Raw genomic sequence first — 22,819 nt, 5'->3', positions numbered from 1 at the left:
GTCCACAGACGGCTATATAACTTTCACATTGCTGCTTTTTATAAAAAGCATCTATAATTCCCAAACAGTTCACGCTAGATGTCTGGAAAACCTCGTGAATTAAAGCTGATATTGATTGTGCATTGTTCAAAAATGTAATTCAGGTGTAAAATGTATAAAAAAACAAAACATAATAATCATATTTGGATTCATTATATGAAAATCTGTAAGAAACACTTGAGCAGTGTTATGAGCTGCAGGTTTAACATAAAACATGTTCACCAGGTTTATGAGTTTAAATTTTTTTTATTCACATCAATCAGATCTTAAATGAAACATCTTGCAGATGTAACTGCCCATTTCTAAACCCCCAGCCCCCCCTGGCAGAGTTACATAACGACACGCTGTGGCATTTAATTTTCAAAGAGGAGATTTATTTTGGACACTGCATTCCTCACTACACCGTCGGGACAGAGGTCACCTGTGATCCAACATTCTTAAAAACATTGGGAAAATCGGATTAAACTCACGTTAATGAAAACAGTCACCACAGAAGGGCAGTTAACTCAACCGTTATGTCATTGTGGATTCAGGTCAAGAACATTTAGTTGGAACATAATAACTCGTCACACTTAGTGCACAACATTGAGACGCACTGATAAAAACCTCTACAACAAATACACTATTTCAAACCTACACATAAAGCCGTTTGGGGGGGGGGGGCAAAGCAAAGTCTGAATGTGCTGCAGGGGACGAACGGTCAGTGTTTTTCATAAGGCAGCTAAGCATTTCTTTACTTTTTCACAACTTTTTTTGAGTGCCTGGCAGCTGGATTAAAATCTTTATTATTTAACTTTGTCCTTCTGGGAACATAGAAAAGATTATTATTCCAAAACAAACAACAAAATGTAAAGACAGCGACAGACAAACACATATATGTAAACACGGACACGTAGTCTACATGCAGTCTCTGATATCTCTATCACCTCGCACTTCCCGCTGCATGTCGACCCTTAAAGATCTTCTCTTTAAGGGTCGACAAAAAGTGAAACAGACGACGTTGAACAGTGCAAACATCGAACCAGTATGTACAAATGTACACCGATGCAGAGAAGAATAAATCAAGGACATTCCAGGTATATAACCGTTAGGCACTAAAAGGTGTTTCAGTGTAATTTGGACCACCTTTTCCTCCTTCGCGCTGATTCAAAATAGACCCTGGCCTAAATCTTGGGACTCCATCTTGGGACTTGTGCTGAGTGTAATCAAATCCCGATTGCAAAATGCTTGGAAAAGTTGAGGTTTCTGGATATTTATGCTGTACACTTTCCTTTTTTTAAGTGGGACAAAGCTCCAAAATTATGGACAAGATAGAGAAAACTTTGTTTAACTTCCATAAACTACACCGAAACAGCCATCATGGTTCCACAGAGTGTGCAGCTCTCCACGTACAGTGAAAACAATATATTCAAAACATGCATTTCCACCAAAATGGACCAGCAAATTATGAAAATATATCATTCCAAGATCTCATTATGCTTCAGTATCCAAAATAATATCAATAATCAGACTTTTTTTTTGTTTGGTTTACTCAGACTGGAAAAGTGTTGGTTGACGCTAAACTGAACAATTCAAAATACGTACATTTTTTTAATAATCTCAACTTTACAACAGGTAAACAGCAGAATATGTTAAATGGCATTCAGTAAGCTAATGTGGATTATGATGGGGTTTAAATTTAGAAGGAACATGCTGGTACTTGGGTCCGTTACTGTTAGCTGGACTGTTTTCCTCCTCACTGTTCCACTCAGAGAGAGGATGAGCAGACCTCAGGGGTCTGAACATGCACCGTCCCCGAATCAGTGTCATCAAGTGTTCCTGGATTCTGTGGATGTGTTTTAATACTGAAGACAGGACAGCTGATCCCAGGTCAGGCCGGGACGAGCTATATGTCCATATCCACGGGCCGAACATCGCCGGTTTTGTTCTCCTTCACCCACAGCTCTCTGTCTTTGGCGGGATCCACATTCTGCAGCAGCTGGTCGACGGGCTCAACCATCTGAAAAGATATTAACAGTAATGTGACCCCATAAAACTTCAGTCTTCATTCAGAGTTAAACACCTAAAGGTCAGGTGCACAGGAGGTGCTGGGCGGTCAGTTGATTGGGTAATCTGCCCAAAAAGCCCAAAAGAGTTTGGTAACAAACTAAACCACAAACTTTAGTGACAATTTTTATATAACAACATGTTTCATTACGTGCAAAATCAATCACTTTGACCCAAATGACTTCTTCACAATCAGCTGATTTTTTTCAGGCCCCCAAACTGCACCGGAGGTCAGGACTGAAAATCAGGAAGCTCATCACCCAGTGTCACAAATATTAACACATTTTTGGATGTCATAACGCAGGTAAAAAGGAGACCTTATTTTGAGCAGCTACCTGTCCCACCTGGTGACATGAGGCTTTTAACTTTACCCAACATGCACCTTTTTAGGTTTTCTCTTGCAAATGATCAGAAAACAATTTAAACATTCAGGAGAACAGTGCTTCTTTTCCTGTTTCTCTAATTCTCTTTATAAGGAGCTCTTATTCTCAGAGACGTTAACCAGTGCAGTTTATTCAAACTGTGATCCCAAAAATGATTCTAGAAGCAAATCATGCTGTACATAGATGAGATTGTGGACATTTGGAGCAACTCAAAAATGCAAGAACAAGTCCAAGAGGGGAATCCACCTTTTTCCAGATGGGATTCATGTCCTCGGACTTCACACTCGGCTGCACAAAGCAAAGAATGTAAGCCTCAATCAAGCCAATGGAAATGCAACATGAGGCCGAGACCATTGTCGGGAGTTTTGTTCATATGTGTGATTAAAGGATGTCTGAATGAGAGGGAGGCAGGTGGGAAGGTGAACATCCAAGGAGCAGAGGTAGTAAAAGCAATATATTAACTAACTTGGATCAACCATCCAAAGCAACAGAGGTGAAGAGGAGAGTGCAGGCAGGGTGAAGCAGGTGGAGATGAGTGTTAGGGGTGAGTTATGACAGAAGGATAGCAGCAAGAGTGAAAACGAAAGTGGAACGGCTATGGTGTATGGATTAGAGATGATGGCACTGGCAAAAAGACAGGAGGTGGAGCTGAAGATATTAAGATCTAAACTGGGAGTGACCAGGACAAAGGATGATGAATATGGAGGATAAGAAAAAGAAGAAGAACTAATGATGTGAACCAGAGATTTTAACTCAGAATACTGTGAGTCTTCCATAAAGTCTGTGTGCTAACAGAGGCTAAACCAGATCATGAGATTACCGTGGCGTACGGCTGCAACTCCCATCTGTATTCATTAGTCGGGTTCATTGAGCTTCAGTGTTGCTGCACATTTAAAATCTTCCTCTATACAGACGAAAACAAAAAGTGAGCAATCCAAACGTAAAAGCTGTGTGACTTGAACTGTCCTATATTTCGCTTGCAGATGATTGTATTGGTTTCATCTCTGGTGCGTCTGTCACCTCTGCGGTATTCATGTTGTCAGCTTTCACGCAGAGAGGCGCCCTCGTTCTGGAAGCTTCCTACAGCGCTGACAGAAAACGTCTCATCACAGTCAAAGGCCTTTGGCCCTAAATGAGCAGAACGTCTGGGCGGGTTTCTCTGAGGATCTGAGAGATCTCAGCCGGCGCGCTGCATCAAAGGCTGACGCGGGATCGCCCAGGGCTCGCTCTGTCACAGCACCTACGCTCGCCAGCTCAAGAAGCACGAAGCACGAAGTCGCATCACAGCAGTGAAACCACTGCTGATGGTTTACTCGGACCCTTAATGCACCGATTAGCTGATTATTCAGTCTGTTGTTCAGTAAAGGTGAGAATCACCAGACGGTCCACGATATGATGTTATCACAAAACTTCTTATTGCGATTTTTATAATATTCTGCGATATGCTCAGTATTGCAATTACAATTATCGTGACTTAAAACCTTTTTTAAACGAAAAAATCTCAAAGTTAAACTTTGTTAAAATCTGTTTTAGCCAATAAAAAGGTGTCACTTCAGTTACTTATTTTCTGCAAAATGAAATTGTCAAGCATACCAAAGCTGTCACTGTCTGACATCAGACTGCCACTGAATGGGGTCAAGTCGGCAATTACATGTAATCTGTTACTAATAACACAGCAATTAACTGTGATGTTGACATAGGCAGAAATCCACATTTAACTACTAAATGCGAGCTCAGCAAACTTCCTGGTCTATAGGAATGTAACCAGAATAAAACCAGCTCACTGGCAAAGACTGATTCACTGATAGTAACATGTTGGTTATCTGTCTGCATTTATACACTAAACTCAATTATTTGCAAAGCTACAACAATCTCTGAGTGTGACTGCAGTCAGTCCAAGTCAGACTGAGACTGTTTGCAGAACGGTTGCCTTGCATCAGGAGACCTGTGCCTGGTGATCTAAAGATGTTGTGAGCTCCGGGAAACCATTAAACTAGGACGTAGCATTGTCATGGTGTTCAGTGTTGGTTTCTCGTTGAGCTGATTTAAGTTTGCTTTGCTAACGTTATTCCAGGACGGCGGTGCATGAGATGAGCCCTCTGGTTTATACTGTTCCCATATCACCACACACATCGCGATGCTATGCTGTGTCGATTTTTTCCCACACCTCAATCATTTGGTTCAGAAAATGTACGTTGCCAGGCGGCCTCTTCACATTTTATAATTTATCATACATGACAAAAAAAAAGGAACACGTCCCTTTGGATTTTTCCCCTACTTTTGTCACAGAAATTATTTATATATCATATTAGTACTACTTTTGATACTTACACCCTCGTTAAGGCACTGGCTTGGTGTAGGTGAGAGGTGTGGCATGGGTTACCCCAAATACTTCCATCAGACTAAGCCCGAATGTGGCCCAAAGAAAACTGCAATGTGTGACCTGTTTTAGGTGGATTAACTAGCCAATAGTTTAACTCTGGCTCTAAATACAAAAAAAGTTATGATATACAGTGATGTGAGTCTATAAGAAGCAAATCAACTCCATTCAGTATTAAAACCAACTGTTTTAAGGATAATGCGGAACTACAAATTAATAGAATGTAGCTAAAAAGCAGGGATTTAAAAGATGTTTTTCCAAAGTCTGACACTGAAGCCTCTCGCCGACAGTCTCTGCTTGGATCTGGAAAAAAGGGAACTGCAGTGTTACTGTGGAATCAATTAGGGACGCTAGCTTCTGGCTCCGAAGTGTGTGGGTACATCCATCATTACAAGCCATCTACAATCTTAAGGGTGAGATTTCTGTTTTCATCTGTGAATATGAAATGAGTACACACCATCAGTGGCTTTGGAGACGGATTTAGAGTTCTTGTGATCAAAAAACAGCAGGAAACACAGAATTACAGCTACCAGGAAAACTGAGCGAGAAACTGAAGTGATTAAGTAAAAAATAAGGTGAGAAAAAGGCTCTGCAGATTACACAAAGATAGAAACCTGCAAAGACAGAAGCAGAAACTACTACTAAGACAAAACCATTACAAAAAAAGAACAAAAACAGGACACAAAATGACAACAGAAGCCAAAATAATACCACAAAAAAGTGCTAAAACTGCCACAAACACACAAAACAATCCGAGAGCTCTCAGCTGGGGAGCCCATTTTTCAACACAGCAAAGTACAGGAGACACAAACTCACACTCTGGTTGAACATGTCTGTTTCATGCCGTAGGGTCGTATACTGTCGTAAATGCTGCTGAATCCACTCGATCCGCTCCACCTCCAGTTTCTCCAGCTCCTACACGGAAAAGGGAAGACAAATGTCCTACTTAGTAAGACAGACAGCCGATAACCGCTATACTACTGACATCACGCAGATTATCAGTCCGTCATTAATGAGCGGAGATCCCACCACTGAATATGTTGAAATAAAAATCCAGCTTTTGCTCTTTTCTCTGACCTCATATATAAAACTGCCGAGGTTCTTTCAACACAAGCTTAACTTTTACATTTGAATATAATATTAACAGTATTTAGGAAATATTATATCTTTCAGAGGTTATAAATATGATTTAAAACCAGATAAATAATATTTTCTAGACAAATACCTGCACACTATGCTATCCTAATAAAGGAAACTTTGTGATAGCACACATTAAAAACCATAACACCTTTAGTTCATTGGTGTAAATGTTTAATACTCAGTAATGTGTGGTTATAAAGGTGAAACTGATGTTTATAATATTTCTCACTGGGCTGGAGGGGAGTCTTTAGTTTATTTCGTTTTGCTGTAATCAATAACAAGATAATAAAAATATCCCTGAAGAGATAAGGACATAAAACCTACGATGAACTTACAGGATAGTGTTGTTGTTTTTTAATTAAAGTCTAATTACAGAACCTAATTGTACTTATTTGTGATTTTCCTGTACGGTATACATTACACAGTATAAAGTGTCACAGCTCAGACCTAGAAGAGAAGACATGCATCATATTTTGTTTCGGTCATTTTGGCTCATGAATCACACACAGCTGTTTACCATGCTGGTTGTCACCATTTCTTCAAACCACTTGGACTGGGTTTGGTTGTAGAGGTCCACACAGCGCATCAGGTCATCACCTGGAAAAAACACAGAGCAACACGATGAGAAGAACAGCTGATGGTATTTTATTTTGTTTCAGCTCTGAGTGCAAGATCGTAGATCTGCTGGTTAACACGTGCTGCAAGGCCTGTAACGATCAGCAGAGGGCGCTCAGGAATCAGCATTCAGCGAGCGCAGCGCCATCACAGATGAATCCCAGCTTCTCGTCGACCTGTACTATAAATGTTTAGCACCTTTCAAGACGATAGAAGCGTTTAATGAACGCACTGCACACTGCACTTCAGCTATAAGCAGATGTAAGGACTTTTCACGTGTTGAGAGGCAGCTTTGTTTTACTGTGAGTGGAACGTCTAATTGTGGGTGTCCACAGAAGAAATCCTAAATTTCAGCAGATATTTTGTTATTGTATCTGTATATTCAGGCTGTGGACAGCTTTTTGCCTTTATGGTACTTGTTAAAGTTTTTTCCTTGAGTAAATAATACGATAGTGAAGCAACTTGTTCAGATTTTTGTTTATTCGCTGTCTCATTTATGTAGACCACAATGACCGTGACTAAGTTTTATGGGGCATACAACAATATTAATCAGCATGCTTCATCCCTGCAGTAATGCGTTATATAAACAGTTACTTTAATAATAAAAATCTTCTTACAAATCATGACCGAAGGGTACTGAATGACCAAAGTAAGATATATTTTTTTCCCCTTTTAAATTTGTGTTTAATAAATAATCAAACTGTAAATAACAGTATAGTATTAAATTATAATTACATGGACATTCAACATAATCTAATAAAAGATGAATTGACCCAGAAGGAATCACGGCTAAATGATGAGCCTGGATGTCAAACAGTACGTAAAAGCAACTCCTTTTATATGGTACAATTCGAGCAGCCACCTCTCCATCATGTGATACGATCCCTTTACAGTTTAACCAAAATGTAGTTTTCTGCTGTGACGTATCAGGAAGAGATATTCAGGTATTCAGATATTCATGGCTGTTTCTGTTCCTCTACGCAGCCGACATTAAACTGATGGTTGTGTTTTTTTAACAGAGCTTAAATGTGTTTTTCATCCCTGAAAACAAAATGTGAATATCTTCTGTAGATATGTGCTGGAACAAAGGGCCATACTTCAACCTGCCCTCGAGTACCTTGAGGTCCTGTAACTGTGAAATATTCACAGGATGAAGGTAAAGTTTTACATGACTTTTTCATTTCCTCCCCTCAGATGATTCAAGTGAAGAATTGAAAGAAACTGAACATTTTATTTGTTTTATATTATAGAAATACTGTATTTTTATAGTAAATTGATAAAACTGCTTTGATGTAGCTATGTTTGTGATTTGTTTGTGTTATATTGTATTTCATCAGCACTGTGGTTTTTATTAGTTCAAGCTCAGTTCTTAGACAGTTACCTTTATATGAGGCTGTAAACAGGATTTCCAATACAGGCTAAACGTCAACAGTTAAAACAGATGCACGTAGCTTCTGGCTCTGAAAAATGAAGAAGACACACAAGTGCCTCTAACCTGTATTCTATTTAATAGCCACTAGGGGGCAAAGCCTGTGAACACAAAAGGATTTCTGGTCCTCTTGAAGTGTACAGGACCTCTCTAAACACTTTCCCGATGATATTATGGGCTCAGTCACTCGTTTCATTGGGTAAAGACTTGTGACTGAAAAGTCATTAGCCATTGAGCATGCAGTCTGTCCCTCGCTCATCACATTGAGTTTGAAAGATGTTGAAAATGCTCTTCTAAGGCTTCAAAACCAGACGACATCACTGTAGCTACTGTCTATGATCCTAAACATCCTTTTGATGTAGTCTCTCCTTCCAGTTTCTTTACTCCTGACCAAAGACGGCAGGAAGTTTCAGCTCTTTGCATCCTTACACTGAGCTTGGAAAAGAGGAAAACCATAGATGCTTATTAAAATTCCTTCAGTGCAGGTAAAATGGGTAAAACACCTCCCTGTGTTTAGCAGCGAGTAGTATTTGGCCCAACTTTAAGGTAGCAGCAGCACAAAGCCGACATCAATCACCTGAGCCTCGTGAAAGTTATTGATTAGTGTTGTGAACCGTGACTAATCTACTGAGGGGCGGACAGAAAGATTAGTTCCTGCAGAGCGTTTCCTCTCCAGAGGAGAAATATGGAGGGAAACTATTACAACAGGATCTTTTCTCATTGGGATGCCAAACACAGAGTTTCTTCTCTTTGGCGAGAAAACCCCCACATCATAATAACAATGCATCCACACAGTCTGCAGAATATTGAACATATGGCTGATATTTTAGTTTAAGCCTTCCATGCTGCAGATAGATATGGAGGATGAAAAATGCATAAAAATATCACAAATCAATATTTATTTATTAATGTACTTTACAGTAACAGTTCTGCACATATTTAACTTTTAATTTGAATTTCTACATTTAATTCTGTACTTCTTTATGTATTTATTAATGTAAAGTAACCAATTAATTTTTTAAGTAATGTATTTGTTTTACTTAAGCGATAGAACCCTAACTGTAAAGTTGACCAACTAGAAGCTTAGAAAGTTATTATGCAAACAATAACATGACAATGACGTCTAAAAAGGATATAAAGGCACACACTGTTGTGATGTTAGAGGACCAAATATTCGACTTCCTGTCCACACGCAAGTGCAGAACTTAAGTTTTTGAAAACTTTAGTCTTCAGTGACATAAACAGATGTTTACATGTGTGAGCGAAATGTCAAAAGGCATAAAAAAAGGTAAGTTTTCTAAAATACTCAAGTAGGTTTGGGCAGGATCATCCTGATGTGCTCAGCAAGCAGCTGCTAAGTACAGCTGATAATGATAATAACAGCAAGTGGTTCTCCAGTAATACTGACACTACATGTTGTAAAGTAATCAGTTTTATGCAACAGTAGCTACACAAACGTGTGAGTGTGCAAACTTTAGACTGCTACTGTAAGTTTGACTTCCCTGTGCAGTACAAAGCTACAGCCAGGTGAGCTTAGCTTAGCTTAGCATAAACGGTAGAAAAAGTGGTACGGTAACAATAAGGCTGGTTTCCATCTTCTCCTTTCTTTAAACAAAAACAGGTTTACTGTCCAAAATGTCAAACTACTCCTTTACCCCAGGAACAAGGGGAACTAAAACCACTTACAAACCTCTTTTATCGTTTCCAGCTGCTCACAGATGTGCTTGAAAACTTCATTATCCTGTTCTTTTGTCCAGCTGTTTCAGATTCCTGTAAAATTCCCTGAATTTTCCATTTATTATTTGACGACTGTACTTTTGTGAAACTTTGACCTCTGACCTGCTTGTGTGGATTTCCGCCGGGCCTTCTTTATGTCCTCCTCCGTCTTATTGCTGAGTTTAATTTCCAGCTGCTGGGTCTTCACCTCCAGATCCTTCTGCCTGTCTGCCAGGGCTTTACGTGCCTGCGGCGCACACAGAAACAATGAGTCATTCGTGGTAATCCTCAGATTTCCTGCACCTACATCTATTACTACAGTCATTACAGCCTTTTCATGCTGGCTTCTGACATCCGTGCTGCGATCCTGGTCTCATCCTTTAATCTTCTTCTAATCCATACCATTGAGTCTTTCCTCTTATTCTGTACATAGGCAACTCTCCAAGGTTGTGCTGTGATTGTGTTTGAAATGTAAACACAGAATAATATAATAAAGGCGATGTGAGCCAAAACAGCCCATTTTAAACCTGAGACATTGAGCAGCAGATATTTCTTTTCAGTTTTATCAGAGTTAAGACAGAAAAACCAAAAATGCAGATATTAAAAAGTGGTATAGTATAGTACACAGTAAATCTGAAGACTGTTTAAGAGCTTAAGGTAAAAATCTAAAGGAAACTGAAAACAGAAACGTATGTAAAAAGTTGAATATAATTCATTAAAGTGTCTACAGGACAAGAACTTAATAAGTCCATCCATGAATCCATCCATCGCAGTCCAGATCACAAGGATGGCTGTCTAAGTAGTAATGCCCAGACCTCCATCTCCACGGATCCTCTAGCTCTTCTGGGGGATACCAAAGTGTTCCCAGGCCAACCAAGAAATCTCTGGGTCTGCCCCAGGGCCTCCTCCTGATAGGACAAGTCTGGAACATCCCACCCAGGAGGCGCCCAGAAGGCATCCTAATAATCGCTCATTTCAATGTGGAGGAAGAGTAGCGGCTCTACTCTGAGGCTGTCCTGAATGACTGCACTTTCACGCTCTCTCTTCACCACGATGGACCAGTGCAACGTCTGCATCACTGCAAATACAGCGGGTAATGAAAATGACCCTTTTCATAACGAAAACCACGGCCTCAGACTGAGATGCAATTCTCTTTCCAGCTGCTTCACACTGGTCTGCAAACAGCCCAATGTGAGCAGGAGGTCAACGCTCGACGATCTGCAAAAGCAGCGACGAGATCCCGAGGCCATCAACCCGCCACCCTCCATCCATCTGCTGCTACAAATCCTGCCCACAAAAATTCTGAACAGCATCAGGACAGCCATGGTCGCAGAGTCCAACACCCAATGAGATGAATCTGACTTACAGCTGGCAATAAAAGGGCCAAGCAATTATAGTGGTTGCACAGGAGGACTTCAATACCCTATACTTCTAAAATCCAGATGCTCTGAGTACACAACACACATGTAGACTGGTTAGGCAAACTCCCACACATCCTCGCATAGCATTGAGAGTATAAAGAGCTGGTCCAGTGTTTCAGGACGACTGGCACATCGTTCTTCTTGAATCCAAAGTGTGACTAATGGGTCCTCTCCAGCACCCTGGCATAAGCCTTCATGACTTCCACACAGTATTGCTGAGGTGTCGACCACAACAGCCCCACATCATCCAGAGCTTTCAGAAACTCAGGGCATCAGAGTGAACTTCATCCACCCTGCCACTGCCACCAGACTCTGCCTCCACCATAGAAGGAGTGTCACAGGGACTAAAGAGAAGCATTCTTTCCAAGGCCTGACTATGTCCTAAGCTAAGGTCAGCTGAACGCCTTCCCCAATGTACACAGTGTGGACAGGAAGCTGCTTAACCCTCCTGAGTCGCCTCCTGGACCAACCGACACAGCGTTATCTTATTTTGCTGAATAACTACGATGCAGCAAAATAAAAACAGAATAAAAATGGCTTTCTACAAGTAGGAAATGATTTCCACCTATGTTATGTGTGGCACTAATGAGACTAACAATCTTAATGGAAACAGCAAAAGGCTCCCTAGATCTCTAGTAGAAATGACGGTGCATGAACAACTGCCAACAAAGCGAGGTTGTTGGCTCTGCTTCTAGCTCTTCTGGCAGTGAAAACACAGTGTTCACATATTGCTGCCACCCACCACAACATGCCACAAAAATAAAAGTGAAAAGCAGAAAAAAAATGATCTGTGCAAGACAGAATCCGCATCCATTCATGAGCTGATGCAGCAGGTGGGAAGCAGCAACAAAACACCGACTGCCATGAAGGGCCGAGCGTAGGAGGTACCGGAGCTGCTATCATTATGTCATCACTCTGATCCAAACAAACACTCGTCTGCGTGAAGCTTTACTGCATGTTTTGTGTGCATGTCAGCGACGGCATCACCACGCACCTTCTCCACGCTGGCGTAGCGGCTGGCCAGCTGCTTCCTGAGGTCGGCGATGTGATGGTCGTACTTCTTCAGATCCTTCTTGAAGTTGTCGCCCCTGAAGGTCAGCAAGGGCTTCTCTACCTCCGTGTGGAGCTGTGAAAACAAAGCAGTCAGATATCAGTAATGTGCAGCGTGCTTTAAGAGCTTTCTGGTGTTCCTAATGCTTTGCTCTCTCATTTTCAGTATAATGCAGTCAAATACAAAACCACCCACCCATGCACAAAATCAGAAATAAATCTAAAGAATGACTTTAAGCTTTACTCAGCTATTCAGCAATTATGGCAGAGCTGCTTTAGGTGCCCCTCCCTGAGCCCGGTTCTGCTTCAGGTTTCTTCCTGTTAAAAGAGAGTTTCTCCTTCCCTCTGTCACCAAGTGCTTGCTCAAAGAGGGTCATTTGATTGCTGGGTTTTCTTTCTTTACCTTACAGTCCTTGAGGAACTGCTGAATTTAACTGAATTAAATTGAAGTTAAATTAAAGCTTGAGTCCACGTTTAAACTGAGCTTAAAGTAGAAAAAAGTGGATATACAAGAACTAGAATCTTCAATCTACCAACAGCACTCATAGGTGTGGTTAATTTTACCTGTGATGTAAATCTGAATACAATGAATTATTCCAAAGAGTGGTCCTTGGCTTTACTTCATCTATATGAGTAAGATCCACTCCTGATCCTCACAGGTTGGCAGATGGTGTCAGTAATGTAGGTGTTCTGCATGACACCCCTAACCTATGGGCACGAGTTGTAAGTGACCGAAATAATAAAACCGTGGATACAAACAGCAGAAACTAGTTTCCATTGGGTGGCTAGGCTCTGTGTTGAAAAGAGCTAGCTGAGGTCCTCTGGGCATCTGATCACGATGCCTCCTTCGTGTCTTTCTTTGGAGGTTTTTGGTCAAAGCGAGCTGAAAGGAGAATCTCTGGTTCAGCCACAACTAGCTGGAGAGACTATATATATCATCTGGAGCACATCGTGCAAAAGCATCTGGAATACACTGCTTAGCCTGCTGCCACTATAACCTAACTTTGGACAAGTGGAAGAAAATAGATGGATTTTATCAGTCTAGAAGAAAGTATTTAGTCTCCAAGAGCGGCTCTAGAGGTGTAAAGCTAACCCGATGTTTACAATTGTTACCATGTCTTTTATACTGTGTTTTTTTCTGAAGAACACCTGCCCTTTTACTGCATCAGCCACTGGTATTCTGTAGCTTTAGGTAATTTTCAAAGTTTACTGGTAGCGGCTAACTCCCTGGTGCCCGGCAGCAGAGTTATGGGGTTGTATCAGAGACCTCACGCACCATTCAAATGTTTCTGGGATTTGCATGTTTGTGGATTTTGATTGTATTTTGCTTAATTTTGACAGGGGGATGTAGCATGGAGCGTTTCAGCCCACAGTTTGGTTAGTAATGTCACTTCACAGCCTACCTGGATCAAAACTTACTCCCATTTATGTTTATTGGATCCATATCTTAAAGTGTGAACAGCACAATTTACAGTTTTTAGGCACCTTAAAATCAATACATACATTGGCAGTGCATTTAACTTGGATCTTTATTAAACTGTGGAAAAGTGCAGCTAAATGGGTGTCAACATTAGTAAAGCCTGCTTCCTGTTCTGACCCATAAAGAGAAACAGTTACCGTCAGAGTGTCTGTTTCTCTGTCTCTCAGCAAAAGTTTGTCCAATATTACGATTTGGTTTTTTTAAATGACATTTCAATGGACTGCGAGGTGCCTTTCAGCACTGATGGCTCTGCATGCTGAATACTAATCTGGTGCAAATGGCAAAGCTTGAAGCTACTGATGAACTGTAGCTTATTTAAAACTCGAAGAGCAAAACAAGTTGCGGCTTCTGCAGGCTTGATAAGACTCCTCATTCCTCCGCCTTCTTATACTTTACCTCCACCCACGATAACAAAGCATGGAGCCCTGCTGGAGCTGGGAAAGGCCTGCATAGCCTTCGGCGTGGGGCTTGTCAGAATACGTAGCTAATTAATTAGACAACAGAGAGCTACGAAAAGCTCAGAGGCTGCCTTTGCTTTATTTAAGGCTGCCTCTGAAGCCACTATGCTGTTTCTGCATCGCCGGTAATCGGACTCACAGACGGGTCATTTTCTGTGGTCAACACAGGCGAGGCTGAAGTAAACAAAACCCGTCACCTCAGGATGTGGTCGGATCAAGTATCCGTTTCCACAGCTGACTGAAAACATTCAACACTTGACCTGAAGGTGCACAAAACTGAAGATTCAAGGCAGAAGAAAAAACCTTCATGATTCTGTCTGCAGGATAGAATAATAATGCTAAAGTAGAGCTGATCAACTAATTGAATCCTGGTGTTTAATCTGTATATGAGTAGATTTTACCTTGTTGGAGAACTTGAGGTGAACTTCAGCCTCATCATGGAGACTCTTCTTAAGCTGAGTCCACGCTTCTCCGAGAGTCCTGAGAGAACATCGACGTGAAAGAAGTTAAACTCCCAGATCAAAAGCATTGAACGGTTGGGTCAAAGTGTACAAACGAAGCAGATACAAGATGCATAATTATTACCTTAACAGCATAAAAAGCAAAAGCAGATTCTGTGCAGCAAAACAAATAATCCATACGTACAGAACCCGAGCAAAGTTTCAAATAATGGTCTCAGCTTATATATAACAAAACAAAGAAAGTCCTCAAAGGACTCTGTGCAGACCTCAACAAAAAAACAAAAAATAAATTTGCTCGTTTAAGTTTAGGTTTTATTCTTTTCATTAGTAGTTTCTTCTTTTCAGTGTTAGCGACAGCTGTAAAAGGCTGATGGAGTATTGTCGTCACCCGCTGGGCAGAGTGGAAACCCAAGTTTGAGAACAAAGTCGCTTAGGATGTCAAATTGATACCACAGGTGGACTGGCAGCTGCCAGTACTTTTTATAAATGATACCAAAGGATCATATTTGTCAAGGCCATGGATCAAAATGTCATGTATTGTGCTGTGAGCGGCAGGAGGAAGGAGCCCAATTGCAGGACTCATAAAGGGCAAAAATGAAACTTAAAGCAGCAGCTTTATTTGCTGGGAAAACTCAAACATGAATATAAGGAAACTAAAACCAGAAACGCGAAACACGAAGCACTAACTAGAAATCTGGGGAAACTAGAAAACAGAACTGAACAGCTAACTAGAAAGCTACCACAAACACAGAGGAGAAAACACAGCGTGGAGAGGATACGATGTGACGCCTGACAAAGAGAAACACAGGACTTAAACACACCAGCAGGACAACGAGAGGATGGGGAACAGGTGGTAACACAGCTGGGACAAATCAGACCTAATGAGACAAAGGAAGCAAAGCAGAATACATGGACAAAGGACACAGACTGTCAAAGTAAAACAGGAAGTACAACACAGATGCGGATTTGACACTGAGACTGAGAAACGACTGACTGGGAAGGAGGAGGAATATGCAGACGAGCGACACAAGACGAGGAACATGAGAAAGACAAAATAACAGAAACCAAAATCCTAGGACTAAAAATATAACACAAGCAGAACCAAAACCCATGAATTACAATAATCAAAGAATATAACTAAAACCCACACAAAGACACTGCGTCACAGACCCAGTACTGTGACACAAAAAGCTCAGAACATCAATACAAACATGTGACTGACAGTTTGCAAAAATCCAAAGCTTCTTCAGCCTGGTTGTGTTGGAAAATTTCACCAAACTGACAAAAGGTAGAACACACTTTTCTTTTTTTGAGTTACTTTCATAAGAATGCAGGATTGTTTCTGGTTCTGAACTCTCCTTTTAGTGGCAGCAGTTTGATCCCTGGCTCCTCCAGCTTGTACGTCGAAGTACCCTTGGGCGGGATACTGAACCCTGAGTTGATCCTGAGGCATCTTTTGGACTGTGTGTTAGATTAAAAGTGCTTAGGCATAAAAAAAGCGAATGCGTGTGTTTGAATGGGTGAATGTAGCAAGAAAGCACTGAGAAAGCTCAAATTGAGCAGAAAAACATTTTAAAAGTACCAGCCCGTTCCTTTTTTTAGTCTTAGCTTTATACTGTCACTGAGAACAGATGTCAGAAGAAATTTGGTTTAAATATAGAGCGGCCACAAAAGTAGAGGAGGTCAAATGAATTATTTTGTTCAAGTAGCTACACCAAGCCCCAGTTTAAGATAAACATGGATTATTTTAAACTATGAGTCATGCAAAGCTACTCTAGTCCCAGAATGAAAACATGAAGCTGGAAATGAGCAGAATTTGTTACCATGTCTTTTAAGATGATCTCGAGATTGTACAAACAAAAATAATTATTTATATTCTATGTATATGTTTGACCTGATGCTTTATGTTTGAATGTGGGGGAAATAAATAACGATCTGAGTGTGTTTGAAGAATTGGTTTGACCTCCTGCTGCCCTGTGAACATCCTACGACCAAACTGATCAATACAAGCAAAGGTCAGTCCAGAGCAAAGCGGTACATACTGATCAATCATGACATCAAAGCAGAGAAGCAGTGTGGGGAATGTTTATGGACTTACCTGATAATGCGACATAGTCTGCATATAGGTTTTAATGAATACTAGTAGTAGAATACTTATTGAATGAGTACTTCAGTCTGTTAGCACTAATTAGCAGGTATCAGTTTCTGTGTTATGGTACCTTTAGCATTAGCTTGTAACTTAGCACTCTGTCTGAATAGTGTCACTTCTGGCTACAAAACCCCAACATGAAGGTCAAAATGTTAAAGTTGATGCTTCACGATAACACAAACCAGTGGGTGACAACTGGTTTCATATAGAGCACTTGTAGCTCAGTCACATCCGAATAAAAAATGGACAGCAACCTCCACGCCACTGTCATCTCAACAAGAATAAATTAAGTTGTTGAATTTCATACAGATCCTACATGATTTAATTACGCTCACCACAGAAACATGAAATTATTTTGTTCACATTACAAGTTTGAATTTTGTAAATGTAATAACCACCCAATTTAATTTTTTTGAGCGTACCTAACGTGCCTGGCTGTCGTCATAGCAACGCGTCTGGTTGTCGTCATAGCAACGTCATTAATATGCAACACGAACGCTTTAAAAAAAAGGTGGACGTCGACGCAAGAATATACCCGCTACTCGGTCTGTGGCTTGAGAGATGCTCTCATGACTCATCAAGTGATGCTACTGACCAGCCAATCGGTGGAATGCAGTCTGATGATGTCACATTTTAGTCAAGCTGAGTAGGTACTAATGGAAAAGGGCCTCATGTGCATCTTCTACATACAGTGTGTGGTTTAGCTGCATACACCCCACAAAGAAAAGAGAAACACAAACCATTGGTAATGTAAATTTCTTAGGCCAACACCAAATGCAGCAAATGCAAAGGCTATAAAATCAGTTTGTTTGCACACTTGATTTAAATATTCTCTTTATAGTTCACGTCTTGAGAAAGGAAATACACATGTAACAGGATCAGTCACACAAATCTCAGAGTTCCCACCTCTCACATCTAATCTTGTCTCTAGTTAGTAAATATGGCCCCATGTCATTAATGCTGTGTTTTTCAATCATTTCAAATAATATTATAAATATTAAATATTATAATTATAATATTATAAATATCATAATATTTATGGTCACCTAAACTTTTTTACTGGACATTTTTTTTATATATCTCATTGAATTCTTTGATATTTGATCTTCAGGTTGCATCTAATTTAATGTAATACAGTTTTTATGAGTGTTGGGAAAGCAGTTAAGTCCACCGTTCCCCTTGCCAAGCCTTTCCCTTTCTACCAACTGCTTCTGGGATTGACTCATAGGCCGTCGTGTTATTTTGCCGACAGACAAACACGATGACAGGAGTCATCTCTGAAAGCAGCATCAAACACAAACAGGATGAATCTATTTTAAAATCGTCCTATCTTTAGAAGCGGTTCTGGTGATTATTGAAACTGTCTCCTGTTTCAAGAGGAAGCTTTTTGAGCTGCACTCACTGATTCATCTCACAGCTTCTGTTTACTGCACTCACCCTTCCTCCTGCGCTGCCAGGGGGCTGAGAGACAGCTTGGAGAGGTTCTTGGCATATTCCTCCTCAATCTTTATCCTGAAACACAAACAACAAGATGAGGAACTGTCAGCTGCCTGGCTCAAGGGAGGACAGACAGAAACAGCTTCAGTGGTTGGAAGAAAATACTTTAACACAAATACTTTTCTGACTGGAATCTTAAAAAATCCAACACCGGGCATAGCTCTGTCCCTCGTACATCGGCAGCCCAGCCGAGCCCCTGCTTTGCTTTACAGCAGTTCATTTTCAGAGCAGCTCTTCACGCCTTCATTGTGAGATTTACTAATTTTCGCCCCGGGCTGCGTTCAGCCCCGGTAGCCGTGTTTGTGCCCTCTGTGACATTCACTACCTCACATTTACCGGCCACACCTGAGTAAATCTGTCACCCAAAGAAGGTCACCAGGCCCGTTCCTTTACTTAATGCCTTGACTTAATTCTCACAGGCACCGAGCAACCCAGAGAAATGGGAAAAGGTCAGCTCCGAGTGGAAATCTTCCCAAAGGAACTGGGAATCTTGAGTCAATTCTAAGTATATTCACAGGAGATTCCTCATTCACTTCCCACGACGTGAATGGAGCTTTTGTTGGATAAGGTGGAGCTAATTCTATAGGGAGGCGTGAGATCGGATGTAAAAGTTATTTGTGGTGTTTGTGACGTCCTGGTTCTGATTCAGTAGGAGGATTTTTCCCGCATACGAGAAGATTTGGCACACCCTCGCGTACTCAACCAAGGCATTTTGTTTGTCAAATACCCAGAAATAACAGGAAAAAGCTCAGACTTCTCTTAAGGAAGTTAACACTGACTCTTTGTCTTAATGAAGATGTGGATCAGTCGTGCTAATGTGTAACGGTGACCTCCCAAAGGCTCATTTTGAGCCCAGAAATATCCTGCTGAGATCTACAGCTCTCTAATAACAGAGTGAAACCACACAGGGGAATGTCTGGGATCATTTAACCTGCAACTTTACTGTATGTGGATTTAATGTGCTGCACATAATAAAATCATTTTAGGTATGCTTTCGTCGAAAAGCTTTCATACACATCAACCAGGCTAAGAGGCTTTCCATTTCTTACAGAGAGCGAAAAAAATGAATGCTTTATTACAGAGTTTTACTTCAGTTTCAGTTTTTAAGGTTTACTTTACTTTAGTTTCACTTCATTTTTTGTTCAGTTTCACTTTTAAGGAGGTTTAGTTTCAGTTTATTTTACTTGAGTTTCACTTTTTAAGAGGCGTAGTTTAGTTTGGTTTAATTTCAGTTTATTTTTTGTTCAGTTTCAGTTTTTAAAAGGTTTAGTTTCGTTTTACTTCTAGCTTTTAAAAAATATTAAGTAGCTGATACGCTCATGCGATACCTCTTTGAACAGAGACTCATTATAGTGTCAAACTTGGTTTAGTTAACTCTTAGTTACTTTATTAACTTGACTTACTTAGCTACTTAGCTGAACACAACAACATTACACGACAGGTGTGTTGAAATATGAAATGATTGACTGAATAGGAGTGTGAATCCGCTTGTTCCCCAGTGTTTGTTCTTGGTTTAAACCTGGACCGAGGGACCTGTAACAGCAGTGCGTAATAACCCTGAGCCACACTACGTGAAGATTTTAAAGTAATTAATAAAATCCTACATTTGTTTCTGTAGCGAGTGTGAAGCTGAAGTGTAAATTCTGATGTGTTGCCTACATCCAGCATTTGTCAGGAGTCTTTCTGCCACGTTTTATACTAACTCTAGATGTTATAACGCTGCATCATTCAGACAAGTGCAAAACTCTTATTGGGAGGAAACGAGGGTGTGTATAAAGTGTCCAGTTACATTACTGGAAAGCACTGTTCTGTCCTCGGGTGTATTTCTAATCTGTACACAGCAAAACTGAAGAAGACTCCATGCTTTGAAACTGAAATGTTGATCAGACACAAAGAACTCAGTGTTAGAGATCTGAACTTTCTCCAGCCTCAGTGATGCTGATTTTTACCGCCTAATAACCTGTAATCAGCACCTACAGCATGCATTCACAGGGTGGAACGACCCCTGCTTACTCAGTTTATTTCAATGTAATTTAATTTATTGAGCACAAAATCACAACAGCAGTCGCCTTAGAGCGTTTTATATGGTAAGATAAAGACAGCAACGATCCAGAAAAAAACACAAAATCAGACAACCCTCTTTGAAAAAGCTCTTGGCGATAGTGGGAAGGACAAACTCCCTTTTAACAGGAAGAAACTGGTAGAAACAGGGTAAGGGAGGGGTGAGGGCAGGAAGACGCACTGTGGAGCAGAGGAAAAACACACAGTGAGTGTTTATTAGGGTGATAAGGACCTACTGGTAGGAAAAAGAGACCAATGAGTGTGGAATTAATAAAAACAAACGCAATGACTCAGTGGGTGGATAAGAGTGGGGTCAGATGATCAGACTTTAGATGGATAAAAAATACTAATAAAGTCAGTGCAGACTACAAGACAATCGAGACTATGACCAGACTTTTCCATTAATAGCCTTGGTAATCCTTCCATTCATGAGCTTGGTTCATGACACACAATGTGGTTTTCCAGCTCCAGCTCTGGGATTATTTCTGACTCCAGACCAGCTGTGTGTCTCAAACTCTTGTTAGTTAATTAATTTAATCTGCTGACACCAAACTGCTTATTTGCAGCGGAGCCGAGTCGTTACCTCTCGTGGATAAACTCGGCCATCTCCTTCTGCAGCTGTTTGCCCTTCAGCTGCTTCTGCAGGAGAACCTCGAAGCCCGTCACCAACGTGGTGCCCTGGGGGTCTTTCCTGTCGGTCTGAGGAAGAGGAGCGCATCATTCAGTCACAGCAACAATGAGTTCACGGACAGACCGTCCACTAACACCTCCTAGTTGTTTACATCTGAGAGCGTGTGGAGGACCGAGCGGTGTTGTGAGGATGAGCTCCCGGTGTTGAGTCACAAGCCGTGCTCATGAAAGCGTGACTCACACTTGCATGTCAAGGAGGGCATGCGTTGGTGTGCGTGCGTCAGTCACCGGTGGGTGGGTGTGTGTTACATGTGTGTGTTCTTTTTTTTTTCTGAGCACATGAATGTCACACGAACGGTCGGGCCGGGATGTGTGGCGCTCGGCATCATTTGTGACGGCAAAAGAGGAACAGAAGTGTCAGATTCATGTCGCACAGCAGGTCCGAGCAGCAGGTCAGCTGACAAACAAGACAAAACGTCGCAACACGACATGACAGGCCGCAAACGAGGAGCCAAACAGCAGCAGAAGAGGCGGCAGGGGGACGAGGATTGGATTTCAGTCACTTAGACAGGCTGAAGGGTTTTTGTGTACAAATCTAATTAAGGATGGTAATGTTTGGAAAATTGCAGGAGCCACGAGAGAGACGTCATTTGCGTTTGCATGAAAACCGATAACAGGCTTTGTTAAATGAGAAGGAGAGTGCTGGATCGACATATTGACCGTTTTCTGTCAGCGCACATAATTTAATGTGAGCGTTTTGCTTTTATCTGCTTTTAGCGGCAAAGATTTGCTCAAATGGTCAACAAAAGGTGCTGACTGGAATAAAACAAATCCTTTGTGTAATGCTTGAAAAGGCTAGTTTATGTGCTGGGTAAGAAAAATGGAAGATCCAACGTCACATTTGCAAAGAAAACATGAAGAGCTGCATGGCTTCTCATGTCTGTATTTTCACCACAAAATAGGACTTTTAGGACTTCCTGTCTTTTATTAAGCTTATCCACGTTTTCAGATTTAATGATGATTAGATACCAAAATATTCTAGTTCTGGATTCAGAACATTGAACATTGATCGGTCAAGAAAAGATTCATGTTCTGTGGCTGGTTTTTCTTCATTAGTGAAAGGTTCTTTTATTTGCTGGTTCAGTCTACACTTAGGTAAAGTCAGCACCCAATGGGCAAAGAAAAACACTGTCACATGGCAGGAAGAAGACACCAAAGATGGGTCAGAGAACATCTAAGGCTACGTTCACACTGCAGGTCTTAATGCTCAATTCCGATTTTTTTATCAAATCCGATTTTTTTGTCTGCTTGTTCACACTACAAATAAAATGGGACAGCAAACGCGCTCTAGTGTGAACGCTCAAAGCGGCCGCATGCGCAAAAGAAGACTTCACACACAACGCGCTCTGTTTAGACCCAGACCAAACAGTATTGTTTGACTGATGGCCCTTAATATAAAGACTTCGGACTTTACGTTTCCCAATTTTTGCTTTAAGTTATTTTGTTATTTACATAATAATGTAAATAACCTAATAATGATCCTTGTTGCTGTTTAAGAGAGGAGCGGTTCTTCAAAGGATAGTTGCAGATTTCTGTCAGAATCTGCAGATTATGCAGTACAAATAAAATGTTCACGTTTCTCCAACGTTGTCTTTCCAACGGTTTCACTGACATCTACACTGGATGGCCAGGAAACGTTCGCGATGTCTTCTCGGGCGCTTCTCCGGAGCTGATAATTGGCGTCTGTCTTGTGTCGGTGACGTAAAAGACGGATTTAATGCAACATGACCGTTCACACAGCAGTCGCTTTCTAAAACATCGGATATGTATCGGATTCAGTACCACATACAAAAGTGACCCAGAT

General features: G+C 41.0%; 1 protein-coding gene across 2 annotated transcripts in view; it reads right to left on the bottom strand.

Annotated features, from left to right (window-relative positions):
- Positions 1-391: 391 nt before the first annotated feature.
- The window catches only part of gas7a (growth arrest-specific 7a), a 32,859-nt gene continuing 10,431 nt past the window's right edge, over positions 392-22,819 (bottom strand). For both annotated transcript variants that reach the window (XM_084925138.1, XM_084925137.1), the window contains 8 exons: positions 20,909-21,024; positions 18,205-18,279; positions 14,559-14,637; positions 12,164-12,295; positions 9,872-9,995; positions 6,506-6,585; positions 5,665-5,763; positions 392-2,038 (listed from right to left, as the gene is read on the bottom strand). In XM_084925138.1, coding sequence (XP_084781264.1) covers positions 1,925-2,038; positions 5,665-5,763; positions 6,506-6,585; positions 9,872-9,995; positions 12,164-12,295; positions 14,559-14,637; positions 18,205-18,279; positions 20,909-21,024 — 819 coding nt within the window. In that variant the 3' untranslated portion in view covers positions 392-1,924. The remainder of the gene's footprint in view (positions 2,039-5,664; positions 5,764-6,505; positions 6,586-9,871; positions 9,996-12,163; positions 12,296-14,558; positions 14,638-18,204; positions 18,280-20,908; positions 21,025-22,819) is intronic.

The sequence above is a fragment of the Perissodus microlepis genome, chromosome 4 (genome assembly GCF_051167445.1).
Source record: "Perissodus microlepis isolate ML-2025 ecotype Zambia chromosome 4, ASM5116744v1, whole genome shotgun sequence".
Classification (NCBI taxonomy): domain Eukaryota; kingdom Metazoa; phylum Chordata; class Actinopteri; order Cichliformes; family Cichlidae; genus Perissodus; species Perissodus microlepis.
This window is presented reverse-complemented; position numbering and strand designations above follow the sequence as displayed.